The sequence below is a fragment of the Labrus mixtus genome, chromosome 23, assembly GCF_963584025.1.
Source record: "Labrus mixtus chromosome 23, fLabMix1.1, whole genome shotgun sequence".
Classification (NCBI taxonomy): domain Eukaryota; kingdom Metazoa; phylum Chordata; class Actinopteri; order Labriformes; family Labridae; genus Labrus; species Labrus mixtus.
In genome coordinates this window covers 9,390,140-9,412,309 of record NC_083634.1, presented here as the reverse complement: position 1 = coordinate 9,412,309, position 22,170 = coordinate 9,390,140, and the positions used below count along the sequence as shown (strand labels likewise).

General features: G+C 42.5%; 1 protein-coding gene across 1 annotated transcript; it reads right to left on the bottom strand.

The window, feature by feature from the left end:
* Nucleotides 1-189: 189 nt before the first annotated feature.
* Nucleotides 190-20,508, bottom strand: hdlbpb (high density lipoprotein binding protein b). Its single transcript, XM_061031860.1, has 28 exons — nt 20,402-20,508; nt 18,287-18,366; nt 17,104-17,205; nt 16,118-16,269; nt 15,727-15,942; nt 14,368-14,574; nt 13,916-14,131; nt 12,769-12,975; nt 11,384-11,491; nt 10,998-11,102; nt 10,486-10,564; nt 9,789-9,928; nt 9,593-9,697; nt 9,363-9,476; nt 9,022-9,108; nt 8,790-8,921; nt 7,793-8,011; nt 7,490-7,711; nt 7,056-7,274; nt 6,611-6,752; nt 6,332-6,459; nt 6,151-6,255; nt 5,811-5,945; nt 5,470-5,613; nt 5,128-5,307; nt 4,922-5,038; nt 4,106-4,264; nt 190-4,003 (listed from the first exon to the last, which is right to left on the bottom strand). The coding sequence occupies exons 3-28, from the start codon at nt 17,177-17,179 to the stop codon at nt 3,911-3,913; spliced, it is 3,807 nt and encodes a 1,268-aa protein (XP_060887843.1). The 5' UTR covers nt 17,180-17,205; nt 18,287-18,366; nt 20,402-20,508; the 3' UTR covers nt 190-3,910.
* Between the last annotated feature and the right edge of the window lie 1,662 nt (nt 20,509-22,170).

Sequence of the window (22,170 nt, the reverse complement as noted above, 5' to 3'; positions counted from 1 at the left end):
ACTGTTGAACCATTCACACCTCCAATCTGATCAATCCATCCTTCACGTCTGACTCTGTTGACCTTGTTGGACCTCCAGAGATCTGCAGTCCCATGCCCCATGTTGGTGTTTACATTTTTGAATGTTATTAATTAGGGCTCTGCAGTTCTTTTATTTCAACTAACATCATTGATTTACATTTGACAAATGTTTTTTTTTTTTTAACAAGGGTTTTATTTAATCCCAAACATCCACCTGATGTTGATTGTATATGAACAGCTTTCCAAAGTGTTTTTCTTTTACAGCGTTCTCAGTCCTGTTGCCAATCAGTTTATCCTGCTAAAGAACAAGAAAGCCCATGAGACATCCTAAAGGCACAGTTTTGACGAGTCAAACTCAAAAAATGAATATAAAAGAAGCTTAGTCACCTTCTACGAGCAGCTGTGATCTGACTGATCGAAGATCTTCGGGGTCTGGCAGAGGAAAAACTTCCAATCAAAAATGTGAAAAAATATTTTATGGGTTGTTTTACGACCCTTTGCTGCTTTGTACAATTTAATTTGTATCATTTTCTTTTTTTTTTGTTCTGTATGTTGCGTTGTACAGGCTGTTACATAACAAATCATATCTTCCTGATTTATAAAAAATGAAAATAAATTGACAGACAGTATGCACAGAAGGATGGATACATGGTGGGTTTTTATGGTGATATGGGCTGTAAAAAAGAAAAAGTGCCATGAAGAAGAAGACAAATTCTACTGTTGCTTTTGGTTCCTTTTCTTTTTTCCAATTTTATTTAGAGTAGGAAAAACGTCTGGTCACTGACATGTTATTGCAGTGTTGCAAACTCAGTCAATCACACCTTTTTTTTCAAAATGCTGTAGACTAATTACTCATTAAGGCCAATAGTGAGTCGTTTTCATAGCTTTTACAGAAATGGTGGCTGCTTCAAGGGCAGCTCTTTCCTGCCATGGAAATACAGACACACACTGAAACAGCACAAGACACACAACTAGCCAAAAGTTCAACAACTAAAAAAATTGACAACCTACTGGTTTGTCTTTCTCACAAACTCATAATGAGACTAATTCAAATACATAAGTGACAGATCTGCTGTTGGGTTGCATAGTTGGTTTGGTTTTCTAATCCGTCGCCATCTCTAAAGAGTAATTTCGCACCAGTTTGGATTTTTTAATTTGACCCTGAGTTTTATTTGAATCTCCCCTTTATTTAGAGCTGTCAATCTAGTCCCAAGCTCGTCCTTGAGTCCTTATTTTAACATTTTGAGAAACATTTCTTCTCTCAGAGATATTGTCTGAACAGAGCTCAGAGTCAGGAGGTGGTTAGCTTAAAACCAGAAAGAGCTATGTGGCTAAATAAAGTATAGAGTGCTAAAGTTATGTAAATGTGGCTAGTAAAACAGCTAGCTTAGCTTTGTTTGAATTTAGAAATACATCCAATGGCAACCCTAAAGCTCACACAAGAGCTTTTTGAGGAGCTTGTTTGTTTTATCTGTACATGAAAATCACAAGAAGATAATTTGTTGTCGATGGTTAGCTGTAGCCAAGCCTAGCTCTTCAACGCAGCATCCCATGTTGGTGGATCATTTTTACAAGGGTTAGCCATACAAGTCGATCTAATAGTTGCAGCATGTAGCTAAATCCTAGTAAATTATTAATATGAAAGTTGAATAGGTATCTATCTCAGAAATATTTGGCTATCGTCAAACCATAAAATAGCTTCTAGAAGCACTGGCTAACTTTTTGGGGCGTCTGGTGTAGCTAGCCAACGCTTAGCTTTTCTTTACAATTCAAAAAGCAGCTTGTTAAAAAATGACTATTTAAAGCTAAATCATAATATGACTGCAGATGGGTTCTGGTATGCTTTGAGGTGGATCATGTTTTCTACATACAGTTCAAACCGGCTGAAAAGCTACTCGTACTACAAGCAGGACATTTCTGATACCTAAATCCAGACTTGCACCTACAGATCCAGTCTTTCATTTTTATGGATAATCGTAAATAGAAATCAATACGTCAAGACAGGTTTCCAATCTTTAAGTTAAGATGAGCCAATTACCTCCTGACTCCAGCCCATTGCTAAAAAGTACAGACTAAAAAGTGATCAACATTTCTTCTACAAATAAAATAGTGCTTTTAATCCCCATGAAACCTTTTCTTTAAGAATCCAGGCACGAGGAAGCTTTAATTAAAATGACTGAAATCTAGATGTGCAGTTTATCAACCGGACTCGTGAGGCTTTTAGTCCCAGAACCGGGGCAGCGCTGGTTGGATTAGCGGTTAGGTCGTGCATCCAATCTACAGAGGTTGAAGTCCTCAAAGCAGTGCGGCATGTTTGATTCCTACCCTTGGTCCCTTTTCCACTTCATTCCTCACTCTCTCTCCCCCCAAGGTCAACCACTCTATCCACTCTCCTATCTACTTCAGAAAGGCATAAAAGCCCAAATAATACATCTAAAAAAAAGAAAAAGTCAGAACTGCGAAAATTAACAAATAGGCGTTTGCTACAACATATCACTAAATAACATGAACACATATACCAGAAAAAAAACTAAAGTGCATCACTTGATACCGAGTATGTTTTTTTTTGGGACGGGAGGTCAAACTTTAAGCAGCAGTGTGTGATTGTTGACAGAAAAATAATCGAATGTTACATCAGGCTGAGAGGAAAAAACCCTCTGAATGAGCTCTTGAGAGACAAATGGACAAAGGCGGTGTCAAAGTTTGGTTCAGCTTCATTCAAATATACAGCTTAACTTCTGCACGCACACACACACACACACACACACACAATCTTCCAAATATGCCTGAAACCAACAACAACAAAAAAAGAATCTGACACAGTTTTAAAAAAATAGCGAAAAGTTCTTTGTACACTTACACATAACAACTGTTGACATGTTCCCAAACCCCGACAAACAGCATTCACTCCCAAACTAAAGCATCAAGCTACAGTGGGTGCTTTTATAAAAATGCATGGTCACAGTAGTTCAAAGAAAATGGCTCCTTTTCAAAATAAATAGTTAAACAACCTTCTTTACAAACTAACTTCCACGTCTTTTGCTTCATTACAATAATAAAAAAAAAAGAAAACGTCCAGATAGTCGACTACAGCAGCTGTTTTTAGCTCCCAGCTCCAAACGAAATTTGAAGGGGGAAGAGGGGTTTACAGACAATTGTGGGTGAAAAACCTCTCCTGAACCCACAAATGCACTCTCTCTCTCTCTCTCTCACACACACACACACACACAGCTCATTGCCCCATCTGCTGCCCCACATTGTTGACCCGAAAGATGAGCCAATAAGAAACCTCCATGTAAAAACCACAGGGACAGAGCATTAAAAGATGAAATGTTTAAAAACTTTTCTTTCACATTAAAACTCCCTCATTTTCTGTTTTAAAAATCCACACTTCATCCATCGTAGCGTGTACACTCCCTCCTTTACGACTTGTATAACAATCTTACTTCTTATGTATTGCAGTGAGGTGGTAGTTTGATTGTTTTGTGGAGAGTTTAGCAGTCAATGGTGAAAAATGGGAGACAGATTTTTAAAAAATGTCATCGAGACCACCAGCAAGTGTCGGTGCAAAAAAGAGGCAGAGCGGGACAGCAGGACTATAAAGAGAGCATTCAAATGTTCATTTTTTTTCTCTCCAAAATTGAGGAGGAGGGACAAGGAGGTAAGACAGAAGAGACAAAAAAAAAAGGGATTCTTCTCCCAGAATTCATTGCGGCTGGTTTTGGGAGGACGGTACAAAGGGGTTTACAGGGAGAGGTGAGGGAAGGTCACTAACAAGAAGAGGAGGAGGGAGGAAGGCGAGCAGCAATTTGATTAAGAGATTTGTTTCATCTCTCATCATCTACTTTACAGAAGTTTTTTTTTTTTTTTTTTCCTTCAGAAGAGCAGCTTCAGAATTTTTTGGGACCCCAGGCGGACGCTTGCTTCGGCGCCACGCCTGTCCCGAAGGTTGGGAAGTCCTCAGCGCTGCTCATGTCAGGAGCCTAGGACATGAACAGATACAGATGTTGTCATATTCTCCCTGATGAATGTTAAAAGTTACTGTTTGACTAGCAAAGAAAAAGGGAAGAATCAGCACGTCAGACCTTGTTCCCTGACGCGTTCCAGGGTGCGTCTCGAACCACAAAGCCCTTAGCTGGACCCCCGCTGCTATCATCCAGTCCCCCAGCTCCGCCTCCTCCTCCATATCGAGACGGAGGCTTCATGTATGCCGCCAAGGTCTCCGTCTCCGTCACACTGAGCATCTGAGAGAGGTGGAGAAGAAACATAATCAACTTATTGTTCTCTCCTGATGTCACGCAGACATTTCTCTGTCTGTTACAATTTATTACAACAAGGAAACCTAAAGGGTGGTCTGGAAAAAGAGATGGTGCAGCGCAGACCTACTGCAGGGTAAGCGTGTATATTTACTGCCTGTACTTACAATGCAAGCTACCTGAGAATATCACATTCTTTGTAATGGTAAAGCTGCTAATTTAGCAAGCTACGGGTGGAAACCAACACAAGGTTCACCCTCATTTCGGAACGTGCTTTATCCCTGTGGTGTTTTTATTTTTTGCAGCTACGTCTGCTGCAGCCATATTTGCTGTTTTGAATTGTTTTCACTCCTAAACTCACTCTCATTGGTTAGAGGAAACAACACCTTCTCCCCCGCAGAAACATCCCGAGTCAACCAAAATGAAACGTCAAAATACACTCAGAGGACAGGCTCTCTGCAGACACAGTCAACACTACACATGTGTGGATGATTGAGCTGCATTACTTTTGTGTACGTTTATAATTATTCTTTTAGGAAACTATCTTTAATGTTGGATTTTTCCATTTTTCTCGTGAGTGGTCTTTCTTTGAATGTCTTCCTATCAAAGACTTTATGCACGATACAGACTTTCTTGTGAACTCACGTATTCCTCCTCCAGGTTGAGTAGGTGGTCAATCGCGTTGTCGACAGTCTCTGGAAGACCTGTAACCGTCACTTTGTCGGGCTCATCAGAGCCGGGCTGAGGGAACCGGATATCCACCTGAACAAATCAACAACGGGAGAAGTGGAATGAAAAACAACAGGTAGATAAAGACACCGAAGAAGTTAAAGTTAGCTCAAACATCTTACCTTGAACTCCTCCATCAGCTTGCGGATGGCTTTTCCTCGGGCTCCGATGATGCGGGCGTGCGTCCTCGGGTCCAGGTGAACGTCTTGGCTCACCATCTCCTGCAGCTCGGCCACCAGCTGTTGGATGGCCTGACGCGCCTCCTCCACGTTACGCTCATACCCCGAGATCACGATCAGATCCTGGGAGAGGGGACATTTATAGTTAACGAAGCTCAAAAAAGAAGAGCCAATTTTAAAAAGAAAAAAGGAAGAAGGAATGTTTATGAGCTTAAAATAAAGTCGGTTACATGTGAAATACAATGAAATCTTTACAGAAGTCTAATGGAGGCCAATAAGGCTCACCTGCTGCTCGTCTCCTTTGTCAGGGAACTGGATGCTGACGTCGTGGTCCTTCCTGATCTGAGAGATGACTGCTCCCTTGCGGCCGATGATCTTGGGATGAAACTTTGGATCTACAGACATTGTGACCTTGAAGCTTCTCAGAGCCTGAAACAGAGGCAACCAGCAGAGACCTCAAGCCCTCCACGATCTAAACAATGAGCCCGTATCCCATTCACCAAAAACCTATAATGTAACAACTGGTAGATGTTTGTTTGTAGAAGAATGAGCAGCTTGTGTGGTTCCCCTTCAACGGGAAAATTTAATTCAACTAAAAATAAGGAATCAAATGTCAAGCTGTGTACCCTGTCCTCCTGCTCAGCCTGAAGTTCCTTCACCCTCTCCAGCAGACCCTGCTTTGCTCGCTCCACATTAGCGACCAGGCCCGTCACCTTGATCACGTCCAGCTGCTTCTCTGGCTGTGGCACCCAGATGTTCACCTGCACATCCCACAAACAATGAATTACAGCTCCCCCTTTTATTATTACTAATTTCCCCTAATATTAGAAAATCCAAAAGCTTACACTCTCCTTTGCTTCTTTTACAGGTCCAATCAAATGCATCACAACAACAAGGCATGCTTAGTGCAGTATTTCTTATTATAAAAGAGGTCTCTTGGCCAGAAGATGACAGCAGAGAGCTAACCTCGTACTCCTCCATCATCTTCCTGATCCCGCTGCCCTTCTGTCCAATGATGTAGCGATGCAGCTCATAGGACACTTCCACATCCTCCGTTATCGGCACCAGTGCCTGAAGGAGGAACATATCATTAGATTAAAAAAAGAAGACCGTACCCTGTCTGTGAATGACGTGAAATGTTGCCTACCAGCAGGGCGGCTTTAGCCAGTTCACATTTCTCTGCACGCCCAGAGATGGTGATGATGTCACATTTGCGGGGGATGAACTCGGCCTCTGGACCGACCTCACCGTTTTCCTGTGACGGAGCCTCCTGACCTGTAATATGAGCACAGATGAATGGACTGAAAAGCAACTCCTCCGTCTGCAGGTTTGAGTTAAAACAAGGACAATATTCTTTTTTCCCCCATTAGGCACCATGTTGGACAGACAACTGATGTAATGTAAACTGTGTGGTTTTGTTTCTGACCTGCAGTGCTGTCCTCCCTCTCAGGGAACTTGATCTGGACCTCGTGCTCCCGGGTGATGTGCTGGATGCGAAAGCCTTTAGGCCCCATGATGGCACGGTGGAAGCGCTGAGGGATCGCCACCTCCATGCTCACCTGGGACTCCTGCGAGAGAGAGAGAGAGAGAGAGAGAGAGAGAGGGACAGCTGGGTAACAACAGCACAGATAGCAAACACACAACAAACCAGAAAGGATGACTTCATCACCCTATCACTGGATGTCAAGTCTTCTTTGTCTTTTGACTACAACTAATATGTAAAATGCAGAAACTGTTGGCAGCATTTGAGTGACATTTAAACTAATTAGATTGAACTCTTTACTTTGGCTTTGACACAAACAAACTTAATGTGGAAGAACAAAATTTACTGCAAAAATCACTCCTGACTTCTCCTCTGTAACGTGTCTTACCAGGTCCTCGATGATCTCCTGGATGCGTTTCTTGGCAGCGTCCACGCAGTCCTTCGCTCCCTTCAGAGTGACCCGCTGGCTGTTCGCCCCCGTGCGAGGGAAGCTCACAGCGACACCGCCGTACTCCTCGGCGAGCTCCCGCAGCACCTGACCTCTCCGACACACGAAGTGGCGGTGGTGGCGAACGTCCACGACCATGCTGTCCTCCACCACGTCGTCCTGGAGAGCGAGGGAATAAGGATGTCCAGAATGAGAATTTAGGAACATGAAACTGAGGGTTTCGAGAGGCTTTTAAACTTACAGTGTAGGTCAAGAAGGGGAACTTATATTTGTGTTAGATGAAGAAAGTTAGGAAAGATAAACCAACAGAAATAAGATTGAATTAAAAAAACATGGAGCAGCTAAACCATGATAGAGAAACTGTGCATGTTTACCAGGTTTTTAACAAGACTTTCCAGCTCCTTCTGCGCCTGACGGACAGCTTCCTCCTTCCCTACGATGGTGATCAGCTCCTGCTCGTTGTCATCCGGCGACGGGAAAATGATGCGAGCCCCCGTTTTGTCCCGAACGCGGCGAATATTTGCCCCGCCGCGGCCGATCAGGAACTTATGGTACTCCGGTTTGGCCTGGAGCTCAGCCGTGAAGTTGTTGACTTGCTGAAAAGGGGAAAGAAAATAAACTGATGTAAACATTTCCCTTAGTCCAGTTTTTAGAAATTGAGACTTTTCTCTCCCCACCTTCTCCTCGGCGAGCTGCAGCAGTTGTTTCTTGGCCTTCTCCACCTCTCCAGCAGGACCTCTGATGGTGACCTTGTCCGAGCCGGATCCCTCGGAGGGGAAATGGATGTGGACGCCGCCGCAGTCCTCCATGATGGAGCGCACGAGGCAGCCCTTGGAGCCGATCAGGGAGTTATGAAGCTTGGAGGAGATGGTGACCTCCGCCTCCTTAATGTTGGCCTGAAGGACAAACAGGGAGAAAGCCTGATACAGAACAACAGTTTGTCTTTGGCCTAACCCCTACTGGATATATGAATAAATACTAGCAACAATATCCCGACCTTAAACTTGAATACTTCTTAAATTAATGCTGCATATCAAATTTTATTAGTTCTTGTTTTCAGTTGTGCTGGAAACAGACTTCTTCTATGTTTTTTCACAGTTACTTCTGGACCCTGAAACCAGATATTTGACAGATCAATCTTAACTCGAGGTCCACTTGTGTACTAGCTTTTTACAGCTTCTGTTTACCATTTTAACTTTGGGGCTTTTCGTGCCATAATTAGATGTCAAGAGTGGAGATATGACGATGTATCAGAGGTTGCTTATCTAAGAGTCACGGGTGTTGTCACGGTTTGTTTGTCTGAGAGACGGATGTTTGTTAAAACTGATGAGGAAGAATGTGAGACACTGAAAGCTCAGGAGAGAAAAAAAAGAAAGTGGACCTTGAATTTCAGTTTTTCTGGTGAAACCAGGAGAGAGAGAGAGAGAGAGAGTGGGGAATGATATGCGGGAAAGGGGGCACAGGTCGGATTCAAACCCGAGCTGTACGCTCTGGAGGACTTAAGCCTCTGTACATGGGCGCATGCACACTAACCACTAGGCTGCTGGCGCCTCAAAACCGTTTCTGATCAGCTCATTTCAAGAAAATACATCTTTTCGGGGTAACTTGTTAAAGGATACAAAATAGAAAACGATGTAAGCTGCAATAAAAGAAAAACGGTTTCCTGTCTCTCACCAGTTCTCTCTGGATGGCGAGGATTCGGTCTTTAGCCGCCTCACAGTTGCTCTTCTTGCCTGTGATGACGATCATCTCAGAGTTACTGTTCTCTGTCGGCAGGTCGATCTTAGTGTTGGTCTCTTCACGGATCTGAAGGCATTGACAACATTTTTTTACTTTGTACCTTTTACCCGACGTGACGTGTAAAAAAAAGAAAAAAATGACCAATACATGGATGTACCGGTCTCACCTTTTTGATGTTGGTGCCGCCTTTTCCAATGATGTTTTTATGAAACTGCTTGAAGATCGGAACAGAGAGGGAGAAACTGTTCTCGATCTACAAGAGAAGGAAAGCTGCTGTTAAAGGGATACTTCTGGAAGAACAAACATATCAAGCACTAGAATCAAGGCAGGTCACTTTTTCTTAAAATGAGTTAAATGATGTGGTCCAAATGGCCTGAGCGTCCGTGCCAGTACTCTGCGCCGAGCTGACTCACATCCCCAGTGGCTCAAACACTTACTATTGACAGGCTCCTCATACAACCCCACTTATAAAAAAAAAGACTATCCCTTTAAGAGATGGGCTCGTACCAGGTCAGCGATGATCTTCTGGAGGAACTTTGCACATTTCTCCACCTCGTTCTTCGGTCCTCTCAGCTGCACGATGTCACTCTTCTGTGCCGGGTCGGGGAAATTGATAATAACCTAAAAGGAAATGAGATGACACTTGTTGATTTGCACTAGGACAGATTCAAAGCTTGTTGTTTTAAAATAATGAAAAGCTGAGATAAGTGCAGCAAGGGTAGAGGAAGGACTTTTACCTCTGGGAACTTGTCCCGGACTTCTTTGATCTTTTCTCCTTTTTGTCCGATGATTGTCCGATGAAACTTGTGCTCCACGATCAGGTCTTTGGTGCGCTCGTTTTCCTGGGAATGGGAATAAAAGTGACCAACTTTAAGAGTCTGTGAACACTCTGACTTTATTTATTTTTCAGGCATGAGCCGACCAATTCCTCACCATTCTCTGGACCATCTCAATGAGCTCTCTGCGTGCCAGCTGGACTCCTTTAGGGTCTCCCTCGATCCGGACCAGACCGCTGCGCTCAGAGTCCTGTGGGATTCGTACTGAAACTTTGTACTGCTCCTTGATCCGATTAACTGGAAAGCAAAAAAGAGGGCAGATGAAGCGACAGAACTACACACATTTTTACATTTGTCACAGCTCTAGAGGCAGAACGCTGTGGATCAAAAACACACAAACCGCTCTGTAAGCTTGAACTTTAACAGGTTTCTAACTTCAGCCTTCATAAATAAATACACTTGTATTTACATTTTAGTGAATCCCTGATCACATTTCAAGGCTCACATAAAGCAGCCGGCTGAAGTGTAAGACTTCGACGAGGCTTTCTCTAAGACCAAGCAAAGTGTGACTAAATCCAGCAGGGTCCTAACAGGATCATCACAGACACACAACATAAATACATCTCAATATATTTTCTTTTTATCTACTCAGGAAGTGACCTGGCACCTCTCCATCAACCAGACCAACGTCCATATTTTTGTCCGCACCGGGACTTGAGCCGGTGACCCTCCAGTTCCAAACTGAAGTCCCTACAGACTGAGCTGCCGGCGCCCCCAAATAGTGGCTATAATACCAGAGTTAGTGTTTTGGTTTTTTTTTCCCCTGCTGAGCTCAGCAGATCGGAGTGACTCACTGTTGGCTCCGTTCTTTCCGATGAGGTGTCTGTGGAAACGCTGGTCGATGATGACTTCAGTGTAGTCCATCCTCACCAGCTGCACACGGACAAGCAGAGAGAGATCTTTAACATATGTCACTGAATGTTCCTCACCTCTGCATTATGACACAATGACCTTCATCAGGTGATAGAACATTATTAAGAGACCGCTGGTTTAGTTATGATTATTCTACTTTTGTGGCTTTGATTAAGTGTGCAGGCTTTTCTTCTTTTCTTACCTTACAAAATATTCTAAAGGTCTCAGTAAAAAATAAACTGAAGGATTTAAAGGCTGCAAGTCAAAAATCCATAACAAAATGCAGGCTTGTGTGTGTGTGTTTGTGTTTGTCTGTGTGTGTGTGTGTTTGTGTTTGTCTGTGTGTGTGTGTGTGTGTGTGTTTGTCTGTGTGTGTGTGTGTTTGTGTTTGTGTTTGTGTTTGTCTGTGTGTGTGTGTGTGTGTGTGTGTGTGTGTGTGTGTTTGTGTACACACCAGGTCCTTGATGATCTCTTGTATCTGCGCCTGAGCCTGCTCCACTTCCTCTGTCGGCCCCTCCAGACTGATGCGCTCCTCACCGTCCGTGAACTCGATGTGAACCTAGACGCACACCCACACACACAGACACATGAAACAATCGAGTTATGGCCTCTCTTGCTCGGCTAGTTTCAAAATAAATCACATCTCAGCGCAAGTCACGAGTAAACTCTGGAATCTTGCAGTCACTTTTCCTACTTTGACAGTATTAAAGGAGTATAAAATCAAACACTCTGCGGTTTTCCTGTTAGCTCAAATAAAATGGATCAAAAATGGAAATCAAAGAAATTTATCTCTGGTTGTATTCATTATCCTCTTCTCTCTCTCTCTTTCTCTCCTCTCACCCGGGGAAGCTGCTGTGTGATCCGTCCGATGTTCTGCCCTTTCTTCCCGATGATGAAGCGATGCAGCCAGGCCGGAGCGGTCACCTCCACCACCATCACACTCTTAGCCTGCACGGAGAAAAAAAGGTTTTATGAAAAGACAGACTAAAGATTAAAAACGCAGGGGAATGTAGAGGAGCACTTGGCAACAAAAGGATATATCCCTCGACCAACGCAGCACTTTCTTACAATAATTGTTTTCATTTATGAGCTTGAAACACGATAAAGAATGCTGCGGTCGCTGTGTCTGCTTGATTTATTAACAGGCAACTTTTAGGCCAAACTTACATTACATTTAATCCACATATGTCAGTGTCAGGTTTTCAGCTTGGTCTCTTGTCCCAAGGGGCCAAAAGAAATTAAAATTTTAAGTATTAACCCTTTTAACTCTGCAAGCCAAATTAGTCCTCGTGTATATATTATTTTTGCCTGTTGTGATGTCATCATTCTTATTCTCATAATTGCTTCACATCCTGGGATTTTTCAAAGCCTAATATTTGTGTGCTCCTGTATTTTCTGTGGTTCCTGTCTGAAAGAAGGCATCCACTGAATTACATTTTTTGTACGTCTGAAGTCCTTCTCTGAGAGCACCGAGTGGCTGAAGTGCATGAGTTTCCTTCTACTTTGTGGATTTCTTTATTTCACAATTAAACCAAACTTCATCGAAGTGATCGAAGGTTCAGACTGTAAGAATGTTTTGAGTTTGTCAAAAACAAAGAAATGAATGTAGCAAAAAGAGGTGATGTTTCTGTCGTGACTCTCACACTCCTCAGAGCTTGTGTCCACCTTGCATTTTTTTTTTCCGGGCAGAAAAGCAGTCTGTGTGCTCGGGAGCACTTGGATGTAGCACCTGCTGCTCATGCATCTTGTTTCTATGACAACAGTCTCTTGACAACAGCTGCTGTCTGACCGGCGCTGCTCCATTGCTTTTTTACTGTTTAAGTTTTATATTTGAGATTTCATTTTCCGACACTGTGAGCATCAAACGGAGGAATGCTTGCGACGGACCGGATATCACAGCTCCGATCAGGCACGGAGGATAGGAGTCAAAAATATGCAGATTCCTGACTAATCGGCTATGATTGGCTGGTTGAAATGAGCGCTGGTGACGTCAACAGCACCCTTCTGATAAGTTGAAAGACTTTCAACGAGAAGTGCTCGGAGCAGCCGCACAAAGAAAAGCAGAGCACTCAGAAAAAGGGACGCTCTGCCTTTTGCCACTACTGCGTCTGCAAACGCTCTCTTCTCATTATGAACGACTAAAAAAAAAAAGCTGGTGACAAAAACACAAGGTGGACGCAGGCCCTTACTCATCATGCACTTCCAGTTTCCACTTTCCTCCTCACCTTTGCGTAAACCTGTGTGAGCGCCGGCCCCAGCTTGTCAGGCTCCCCCCTGAGGATGATGGTCTCTGAGCTGGAGTCCAGAGGAGGCATCTCCACAGACACCCCCGTGGTCTCCAGGATCTCCTGCAGGGTGTTTCCCTTGGGACCGATGATGTACTTATGCTGAGACTTCTTCACCTCCACGGAGATGGTGGTGGTCTTCCTCTTCTGCGGGGGATTTGAAAAGACGAGTGAGTGGAGGTGACAGAGGGAGGAATAGAAGACAGGAGTGGATCAAAGCTGGCACGATTTAGAGGAAAAGAAGAAGTGAGCGGCAGCAGGGGATGAGGAAATAAGAACGCTGAAAGTGACAGAGTGACGGAAAGCACAAAAGCAACAGAGAAAATGTGTTTCAGCCTCTCGTAGATTTACTCAAGACATTAGCATTCTCATCCTGTTGTTCTCTGGGGAAATCCAATTTTCTCTCGTTATCTCCGGCTCGCCTATCACCTGCTTCATCTGGTAAACAAACACACCCCGCCTCAGGGGTTCAAACTTAAAGCCCTCAGGCCGCCACTGAGTTTAATCTGGAACGTGAGAAGTTTTGGGGAGAAGGGGGAACTTTTTGAAAAATATTTATTTAAAAATGTTATAAATCAAAACATATTGAAGACATATTTCAAGCCAATTGTTTTAAATTGTCTGTCATTAGGAAAGTAAGAGGTCAATATGATGACACAATAATTTAATTTAAGTGGAACTATCTTCTCCGCAGGGAGTGACATCATAAAAAAAGAAGAGCTGCAGTGCACACTGTGCTGCTGCAATACCAGAGCTCAACAACCATGCTGTCCAAAAAGAGAGATGAGAGAGGTTGACTTATGAGAATTATGGGTATTTCAAAAGAGGTGGAAGTGCGGTATTTATTTTTCTTATTTGCTCACAAATTTCCAAGATTTCATCAGAGCAGTAGGACTTAACCACCAGCAGTCAAATGCACTGCGTGCCCTCTTCTTTATGGAGTTCAATTCTGTCCACACAAAACTATCTGTAATGAAGGGCTGCTGTTGTCTTTGGTTTTTTTTGGTCAGGGGAAACGAATAAACTGCAAAAATCAGCTTATTATGTAAGAGCTTGATGCTCACTGCAAACATTTCAGTGAACGCACCTTGTCATCGTAGATGGCTCGTATGCGGCTGAGCGCCATCGCCACGGCCTCCTTCTCCCCCGTGATGACGATCTCGTCCTTTGGAAGGCTCGGCGGCGGGATGCTGATGCGGGCGCCCGTCTCTTGGCTCAGCTCCTGCACCAGCCGGTTATGGGCGCCGGCGATGAAGGGGTGGAAGGCCTTCTCCAGGGACAGACGCTCCACGGCACGCTTGTCCTGGAGAGGAGGAGGAGGAAGAGGAAGAGGAGGAGGCGATTTAAGTGATTATATAGATATAGATATTAAAGATGGCTGCTACATTTAGAGAGGAAAGTGCAGAATTACATCTTCAGAGTTACTTAGCATCTAGAAACAGTATTTTGGTTATTAATTAAAATGTTGTGACTTAATCACATTTTCATTACAGATCCATCAGTCAGAAGTTCATTCAACTCCGGTCACAAACTTCCTACCTGTTCCGCAGAGATCAGAAGGATCTCATGGCGAGCCTTCTCGATGCCCTCCTTGGTGCCGGTGATGCGGATGTTGGCGCTCGGGTCGTCGGGTCGTGGAATAGCGATCTTGGTGGCGGTCTTCAGCTCCAGCTCCTGCAGCTTCTCTCCGTTCTTACCGATGACAAAACGATGGTGCTCCTTGGGGATGGCGACGGTAGCTGAGGCCTGAAGCAAAACCACGAGGAGACGAACAAATGGCAGCAATCGTTTGGATCAGGCCGAGTTTTCTTACTTACATTTTGTTTGCATCATAAGTCTAAAAAATAGTTCATGTTTGGTCGACTGCTGATGGAACAGATTGAGTGTCCACGTATGGAAACTACACGTACTGGGATCATTTTCCCAGATAACTGATATTAATTTTTTCAGCTGGTAAACAACAACAAAAGCTTTTGTCCTTGCAGAGAGAGCACGGAGGGTTCTTCTGTATTCTTGTATCAATAACTGCAGCTCAGCTGAACAGGTGGACCTCGGTGCACCAACTGAAGTGGACATCAGCACGTTTGCTGCTGAACGCTCGCCCTCGGGGAGCTGACGGTCGTTTTTTTTGTTTTTTTTCAGCTCAACTTTTTGTCCTATGACAGCGTGGCGCATGGAGAGGATTTTTCAAGCTGCAGCCACATTACAAACTATCCAAGTTGTTTCTTTGAGTTGTCGGCTAAAACAAAACACTGTGAAAGAATTTTGTGAGGAGCACAATGTGAGCAGCCAGGTCAGGAGAATATCTGGAGCAGTGGTTCTGAAATGATTCCAGATATTTTCACGTCTGAAGTTATATTTGTAACAAAGACACTGACTATTTCATTGGTTCTTTTTTTTACCCGTTCTTTCTTTAAAAGACAGTTGAGAACATTGTACAGAGAAATGGCTGTGCAGTTACAGAGAGCATGAAAGGTCTGCAGTGAGTCATGTTTAATTACAACAGCTTTTTTTGAAACCTTTCCCTCCTCTATAACCCTGTTTTTACCTTTTTACTGCATCTTTATAATTGCTCAGTAACTATTCACATTCTTTGTAGATGTCATCCATGTTTTTCTCGCCCTTTTCTTTAGTTTCTGGTTATTGTATCCCTGCTTCTGACCTTTCAGCCTCATGATTTATCACTGGAGGATGTTACTCACCATACTTGAAAAGAAGAACCTTGTTCCTTCATATTTTTTTTTTCCGGGAGTGTAAAGTTTATATTGCAAAAAAATCCTTCTTGATATTATGATGATGAATACAGCAGTTTGTCTCTTTCTGCTCAACCTCTATTTAGCCCGAAAAAAAAGGAGTGTATCCCACACAGATCAGCTCAAATGACGGTGTTTCATTTACCTGAGTCTGCAGCCGAGCGACGATCTCCTTGCGAGCCTTCATCACAGAGTCCAGTTTGCCGGTGACCATGATGGACAGGCCTTGGTCTTTGGCAAGGGACAGCTCGATGTGGGCCCCCGTCCTCTGCATGATGTCCAGACACACTTTGGCCTCCTCGCCCTCGCCGAACTGGCTGTTGTCCTTGTAGCGACGCTCCTCCAGGGGCACGTGGAACACCTAAACACACAGGCACACAGCAGGTTAGAGGAGGAGGCTCGGATATCAGACAGTGTATCTCATTTGCCTATTTGAAGACATCAGCTGTTAAACACTCATTTTTCTTTACTTTAATGCAATTTGTAAAAGCATTGTTTTTTGTTTTTCTTTGCATGTGTAGTTTGAGTTTTCTGACCTGGGTGATGACGGAGGCTTTGATGGGCCTGATCTTGCTCCCCCACGCTGAAGTCGGCTCCCCCGCCTTGTCCCCCGGTGCCCCCTTCTCCGGCAGCGGGGGGAAGGCCTCCAGGTAGGTGGGGATGTAGGCCTCATCCTCCGGGACGCAGCCTGGAGCAGAGAGAGGGAGATAAATGAAGCAAGGGTGGAGGCAGAAATCAGTGTGCATGCATGGGTGGATGGACAGAAGAGGCATATTAAAATGAATCAGAGGTCAAATTGGGTGTTTTATAATAATTACAGGCTTAATGATCTCTCCAGAAAAACATGGAGGGGACCGACTGTAAAACACGGAATATCAGGAAAAGTGCAAAAATGAATGAATCAATCGGAAGCCTAATATTACAAACATTGTCCACAGCACCTTAGCTGATTTAACAGTTAAAAAAAACGTTATAGGCATGATCAAATAATGGATCAGAGTGGATTTATAACAAGAAACTTCATAGACATGTTTTTGGGGAGCTCTGAGACTTATTCATACTTGTTGAAAAGGAGGACAATATGTGACCTTTAAGGCATGTTTCAACAGCCAATCAGCTTGACGCACTTTCATCTAGGCAAGCCAGGAAAAGATGTCAGCTTCTAAAAATCAGCCCAAATCAAAAGAGGAATTTAACAATAATAGCTGCACTTCGGGCAGGGGAATTCATGACAGAAAGAAAATAATAACCGAAACTTCAAAATTCAAAAAAAAAAAAAAAAGATTCCCTAGGTCCCTAAGTTTATTTGACGGAGAAACGCTCTACATTTAAACTCACACCATCCTGAAAATAAAATACATAAAGCATCATGAGACCATGCAGGACTGCAACAACAAAGAGGAACACTATCCAGGTTCTGCTGACCTTCTGGCCTGTCCGTGACTAACTTAGCTTGGGCTGCTGAGGTGAACGCCTTCTAATGAAAGTGAAGTCAGGTAAGTGGATGACGGCCAGATGTTACCTGTAATCTCCTGGTCCTTCAGGCCACTGCGATGCTCTGCAAAGCTCTCCGGTGTCAACACTGCCACTGAGCTCATGGTTCAAGACTTATTCCACTTTTCCACTGCGACAGGGACAAGGAGGAGGAGGAGGAGGGGGAGGAGAATAAATGAAAACGTATGATGACAGATGAGGAATTATTGGCTTTATCTGCTAAAAGTATCATTGTTTTCAAGATGAACACCACGGGAACTAAAGAGTCCAGTTTGAAGCTGTGTCTCTACCAATGCTTCTCTCCCTCGATGCACTGCTGTTTATTTTTACTCTCCACAAGCCCCTGAAGATTGATGCTGCCTCTGTGGTATTACTACAGCGCGCCCATGCTTCAGGTTACACCTAAGATACTCCAATTAACACTTGAGCAGCCTCAGACAAACACAGGGTGCCACACAGCCTCAGGGACAGAGGTTGAAACAAGTCTCACACACACACACACACACACACACACACACACACACACACACACACACACACACACACACACACACACACACACACACACACACACACACACACACACACACACACACACACACACACACACACACAGTGAGGCTGTGCAGGACTAAAAACAACTGCTGCCGACATTGCTTGTAATACAGAATCACAGGATCTTCCCTGAGCACGTTTTAAAATCTTTGAACGGCTCTCCTGACTGTGCAGGTTTAGTGAACACGCAGACGATCTTGTGATTAAGGGAGGAAATTGGATTTTTGATGGTGACTAACTGCTGCGGCAGCAATAAAATCAAATCATTAGGATGCTAAAAAAAAAAAAAGGCACATTTTACGAGAACAACATAAAAATGTTTCTGTAATTAACAGTCCATGGTGGAAACCAAGTTTTTTTTTTTCCAAGTTTCATCTCAACCAGCACAACAATATCTTTGTTGTATTATCTAAGATCTGTGAAATGTAATTATCTGCTCCTGGTGTGCGTATTAAGATCAAAGACGCCATGTGAAATCTGCTTCTGTGGGTAAACACATCGGCCAACCCCGTCTGATGAAAACCAAGAAAAGTGTTACGACAAAAAATGAGTCTGAAGCAAGTCTTTTAGGGAAGTAATGCGGGATAAAGAAAGTTAAAGCTTTAACAAAAACCGCTCACGTGAACTGTTATTGTGGAAAGTGAGTCGAGGCTTACCTGCAAAAGGTCGATTGCCAGAGAGTCCGTCCAGTTAGCGGCTACCGTAGGCGCTTCAGTGTGAGTGTGTGTTTCAGCTCCTGCGTGGACAGGAAGGGGAAGAACAAAAAAAAAAACTATAAGAGGCTGAAAGTAAACACTGTAAATCAAAAAGCTCTACAGCACGGAGGCTGGGCTAATACTGTAAACACCCACACTGCACTGCACCTTCTACTGTCTGGATGTGATTCACTCTCCTCCTTTTCCTAGTCCCCCTCCCCTCTCTCAGCATCTCTCTGCCCGTCGACCCTCCTTTTACACTTTTACACATTCAACCACCCGGGATACTCTGCACACTGAGAGTATTTATGCACAAAGCTTTTAGTTCAGCCCGTTGTTTCTTAAACTCGGTGAACATCTACATACAGCTGCTACTATCTGACACAACATCTGCCCAAAAGTGTCCAACTTTCATCCTCAGGTTTGAAAAGATTGCCAAATATGATCAGCTAAGTTTAGAAAAACAAACATGAAGTGATGATTAAACTTGGTGGACTGGTGCTGCGACCCCATAATATCACAATAACAACATCACCCAGCTTCAGTGATAGGTGGAACAAGCAGACAGGGGATATGTGTGATACTGCCAAAACCATGTGGAAGATAAATTCAACAACCTTAAAGCTGCGGAAGAGGAAACAATGGAGATCTTTTTTTTTTTTTTTTTTTTCCATGATAGAATCATCTTATTACATTTATCTTCATACAGATAAGATAAGACACTTTATTGTCATTGTATGCGATACAACGAAATTTGTTTGGTGACAAACAGCCCAGCAGCAATCTGAGATAAAAATAAGATAAAAAATAAGATTAAAAAATGTATTAAAACAGCAGGTTAGGCACATAATATAAGTAGAGGAATAAGTTATTGCACAGAGTAACCATATTGCAGCATGTTTAAAGTGCAGTAGTGCTACATTTAAGTATATACAGTATGTAAGATAATAATCATGACATGGATTTTGCATCATAACATTTCAGAGGCGTTTGTGTTTGACAGCCCTCCAGAATAAAATGATAAAATATGAATCACTACAGATTAAACTACAGCTAATAACTACTACAAGGCTACATCCACGCACTCATTAATACACTTGTTACATAGAGTCACTAAATGGTATACACAAACATAATGCGGACGTTCACATTTACATATTCAAAAAACCATGTTTTGCATTTTACTGCTGAGGTACTTTCACCTAACATTTTGAATACAGGTCTTTCATTTAGCTATGGAAGATGCAATAAGCCTGCTATTGTGGATCATGATAATGTCCTAACAATTCAAAACAAGGAAGAAGGGACAGAAACAAAGAGCACTCACCCGCTGCAACACAGACAAACTGAGACTATCAATAACACTGTGTGGGAAAAAAGCTTTAAATATATAAAAGAAATATGCTCGGTGAAATTAATCCATCCCTGCTAGCTTACCATACCGCTAATAGCATCCCTCTGTGTGTGTGTGTGTGTGTGTGTGTGTGTGTGTGTCTCTCTCTCTCTCTCTCTCTCTAGCTTCAGGATGCTGTGTGTGTGTGTGTGTGTGTGTGTGTGTGTGTGTGTGTGTGTGTGTGTGTGTGTGTGTGTGTGTGTGTGTGTGTGTGTGTGTGTGTGTGTGTGTGTGTGTGTGTGTGTGTGTGTGTGTGTGTGTGTGTGTGTGTGTGTGTGTGTGTGTGTGTGTGTGTGTGTGTGTGTGTGTGTGTGTGTGTGTGTGTACGGCTGCTCTTTATCTTAACCTCTGCTAACGTAGGCGAACAAAATGCTGAGGCTTTTTAAACAGCCAGTTTCGCTAAGCTAACACACATCGCTGTGCTCCGACCTCAGCCTGCGGGATGATTAGGCGCAAGGACTTTCTGATAATCGGCTAAAAAAAAAACTAGCCAGGCGGGCAGATAACCAGCTCCAGCTCGCAGGCTCCAGGGGCGCTAACCCTGCTAACCCTGGCTGATTCTCGGTGCTGTCGAACCGGCTTTTTTTTGTTTTTTTTGTTGCTGCCGTACCAATAAGCTGACTTCATCCACTTTGCTCACAATTAGATTATAAACGGAGATAAAATGATAATAGAAACCATACCTTTCAGAGAGAAAATGTAGCAGAGGGTGTATGTTTGACAGGTGATGGTGTAAACACAGATGTGATTGGTCAAGGAGCATTTCCTCTGCTGGCGGAGGGATACAAGCATGCACTGCGACTCAACGAGTATAAAGCAAATGCCGCAGTATCTGTGCGCAACAGGAGCATCCACGTTAAATAGATCCGTGTAAAGTCAAAGCCCGTAGACAAAAAAATGCTGTAATGTTGCGTCCTAGATGTTAAACGATAAGTAAAAGGATTTTATTAAGTTATCAGGCCTGGGAACATCTCACATCCATCAAACTGACCGGGTCTACTTCTCACTCATAACGGCACCTGTCTGCAGGAGTCAGCTCATCAGTTTCTTATTAAAATAAAAAGAGATAGGTGAAACTAATTATGAATTATGAAACAGTAGAATTGGGTTTTTAATTTAATTGTAGGTTAGATAATAATAGGATATAAAGTTATACTTGAGGCCCCTGCCCTGAGTAATATGAAGTAATTCAAAATTCACTGTAAGATACTAAGTCAAGTCAAAACTTGAGCTTTTATTTAAAATAAGAGTCAGTGGAAATAACAGGAGGAGCAACCTTTAAAGTAAAAAAAAATAATCTGTGAGATAGTAATTCAACATGTTTGATTCTCTAAGTAACATTTTGTAAGTCAAATCATAAGCTTGCGTCAAAAACGTTTGAATTCAATGTCAGAATTTAAAAATAATTATTCAAAACAATGAAATGGTGTATCAAAAACGATGAGATAGTTAGTGAAAATATAAGGCTATAAAATTATAAATTAAAAGTCAGATTAATGATAGTAAGTCAAAATATTGAGAGGCACATTTTTAGAATACAATTCAAGATTATGTAAATCAATTAATTAAAAAGAACTTTGAAATATAATTTTTGATGTTTATCCATAACTTTTTCAACTTTTTGTGCCACTGAATAAATAAAACAACCAAAAAAGAGAGCTTCAGTTTAACCACTTTCAGTGACACTTGTTGTATTTCCTCATTGAGACGCTAGGTGGAAGTCAGACACAGGGGTAAAAACAGAGTGCTGTGCTGTTTGTTTTCTATTGTATCATAGGATATCTTGTCTACAGGCAATTTTCACAATGACATTATATTATGTCATAATTCTTCTTCTAGTAAGTAGGATCATTTGAACCATTATTGAACGAGTGGCAGCGCTTAGTCTCACTTTCATCAGGAAACTTAATCAAACAGAAACAAACTAAAACTTCTCTTTGAGTAATACAAAAAAACATGAAACGTATATGACTTCCACCTCACCATCATTTTTTTCAGGTTTATAATAGTTTCTAGACTGTGATTAGACAGGAAAGCTGACAAGGAATGTACTGAACATGACGGAAACGTACCCTTCTGACCTTCAAAATAAAACTGCTAAAACGGAGAATCATTTTAAAAATAGAAGTTAAAATAGATTTGGACGACAAAATCATGAAACAAAAAAATTACATTAAGACTAAAATTTTATAGTAAAGTTTATTTTATAATATTTTTTACAAACCAATTCAGCTCTATGAATTCAGTCCTAGTGTAGAGACAACATTCACAAATCTATTATAACGTTTGAACTTGTTTTTTTTAAAGTTATTTTTTTAATGCAACAAATATTTTTACATAATGTAAATATATATATTTTTTATATATATGAAGTGCCTGTGTTTGAAATGCCTGTATTCAACTTTCCAGTGTGAGACAACAGACGCTGGACTGAGCTGAAAATTAAGAACAT

Excerpts from the sequence above, each read along its gene's own strand:
- hdlbpb (XM_061031860.1), bottom strand. The coding sequence starts at position 17,179 with ATGAGCTCAGTGGCAGTGTTGACACCGGAGAGCTTTGCAGAGCATCGC. Across the intron at positions 9,477-9,592 it reads TCCGGGACAAGTTCCCAGAG|GTTATTATCAATTTCCCCGA; the intron begins GTAAAAGTCCTT and ends ATTTCCTTTTAG. Across the intron at positions 5,039-5,127 it reads AGCTGATGGAGGAGTTCAAG|GTGGATATCCGGTTCCCTCA; the intron begins GTAAGATGTTTG and ends TGATTTGTTCAG.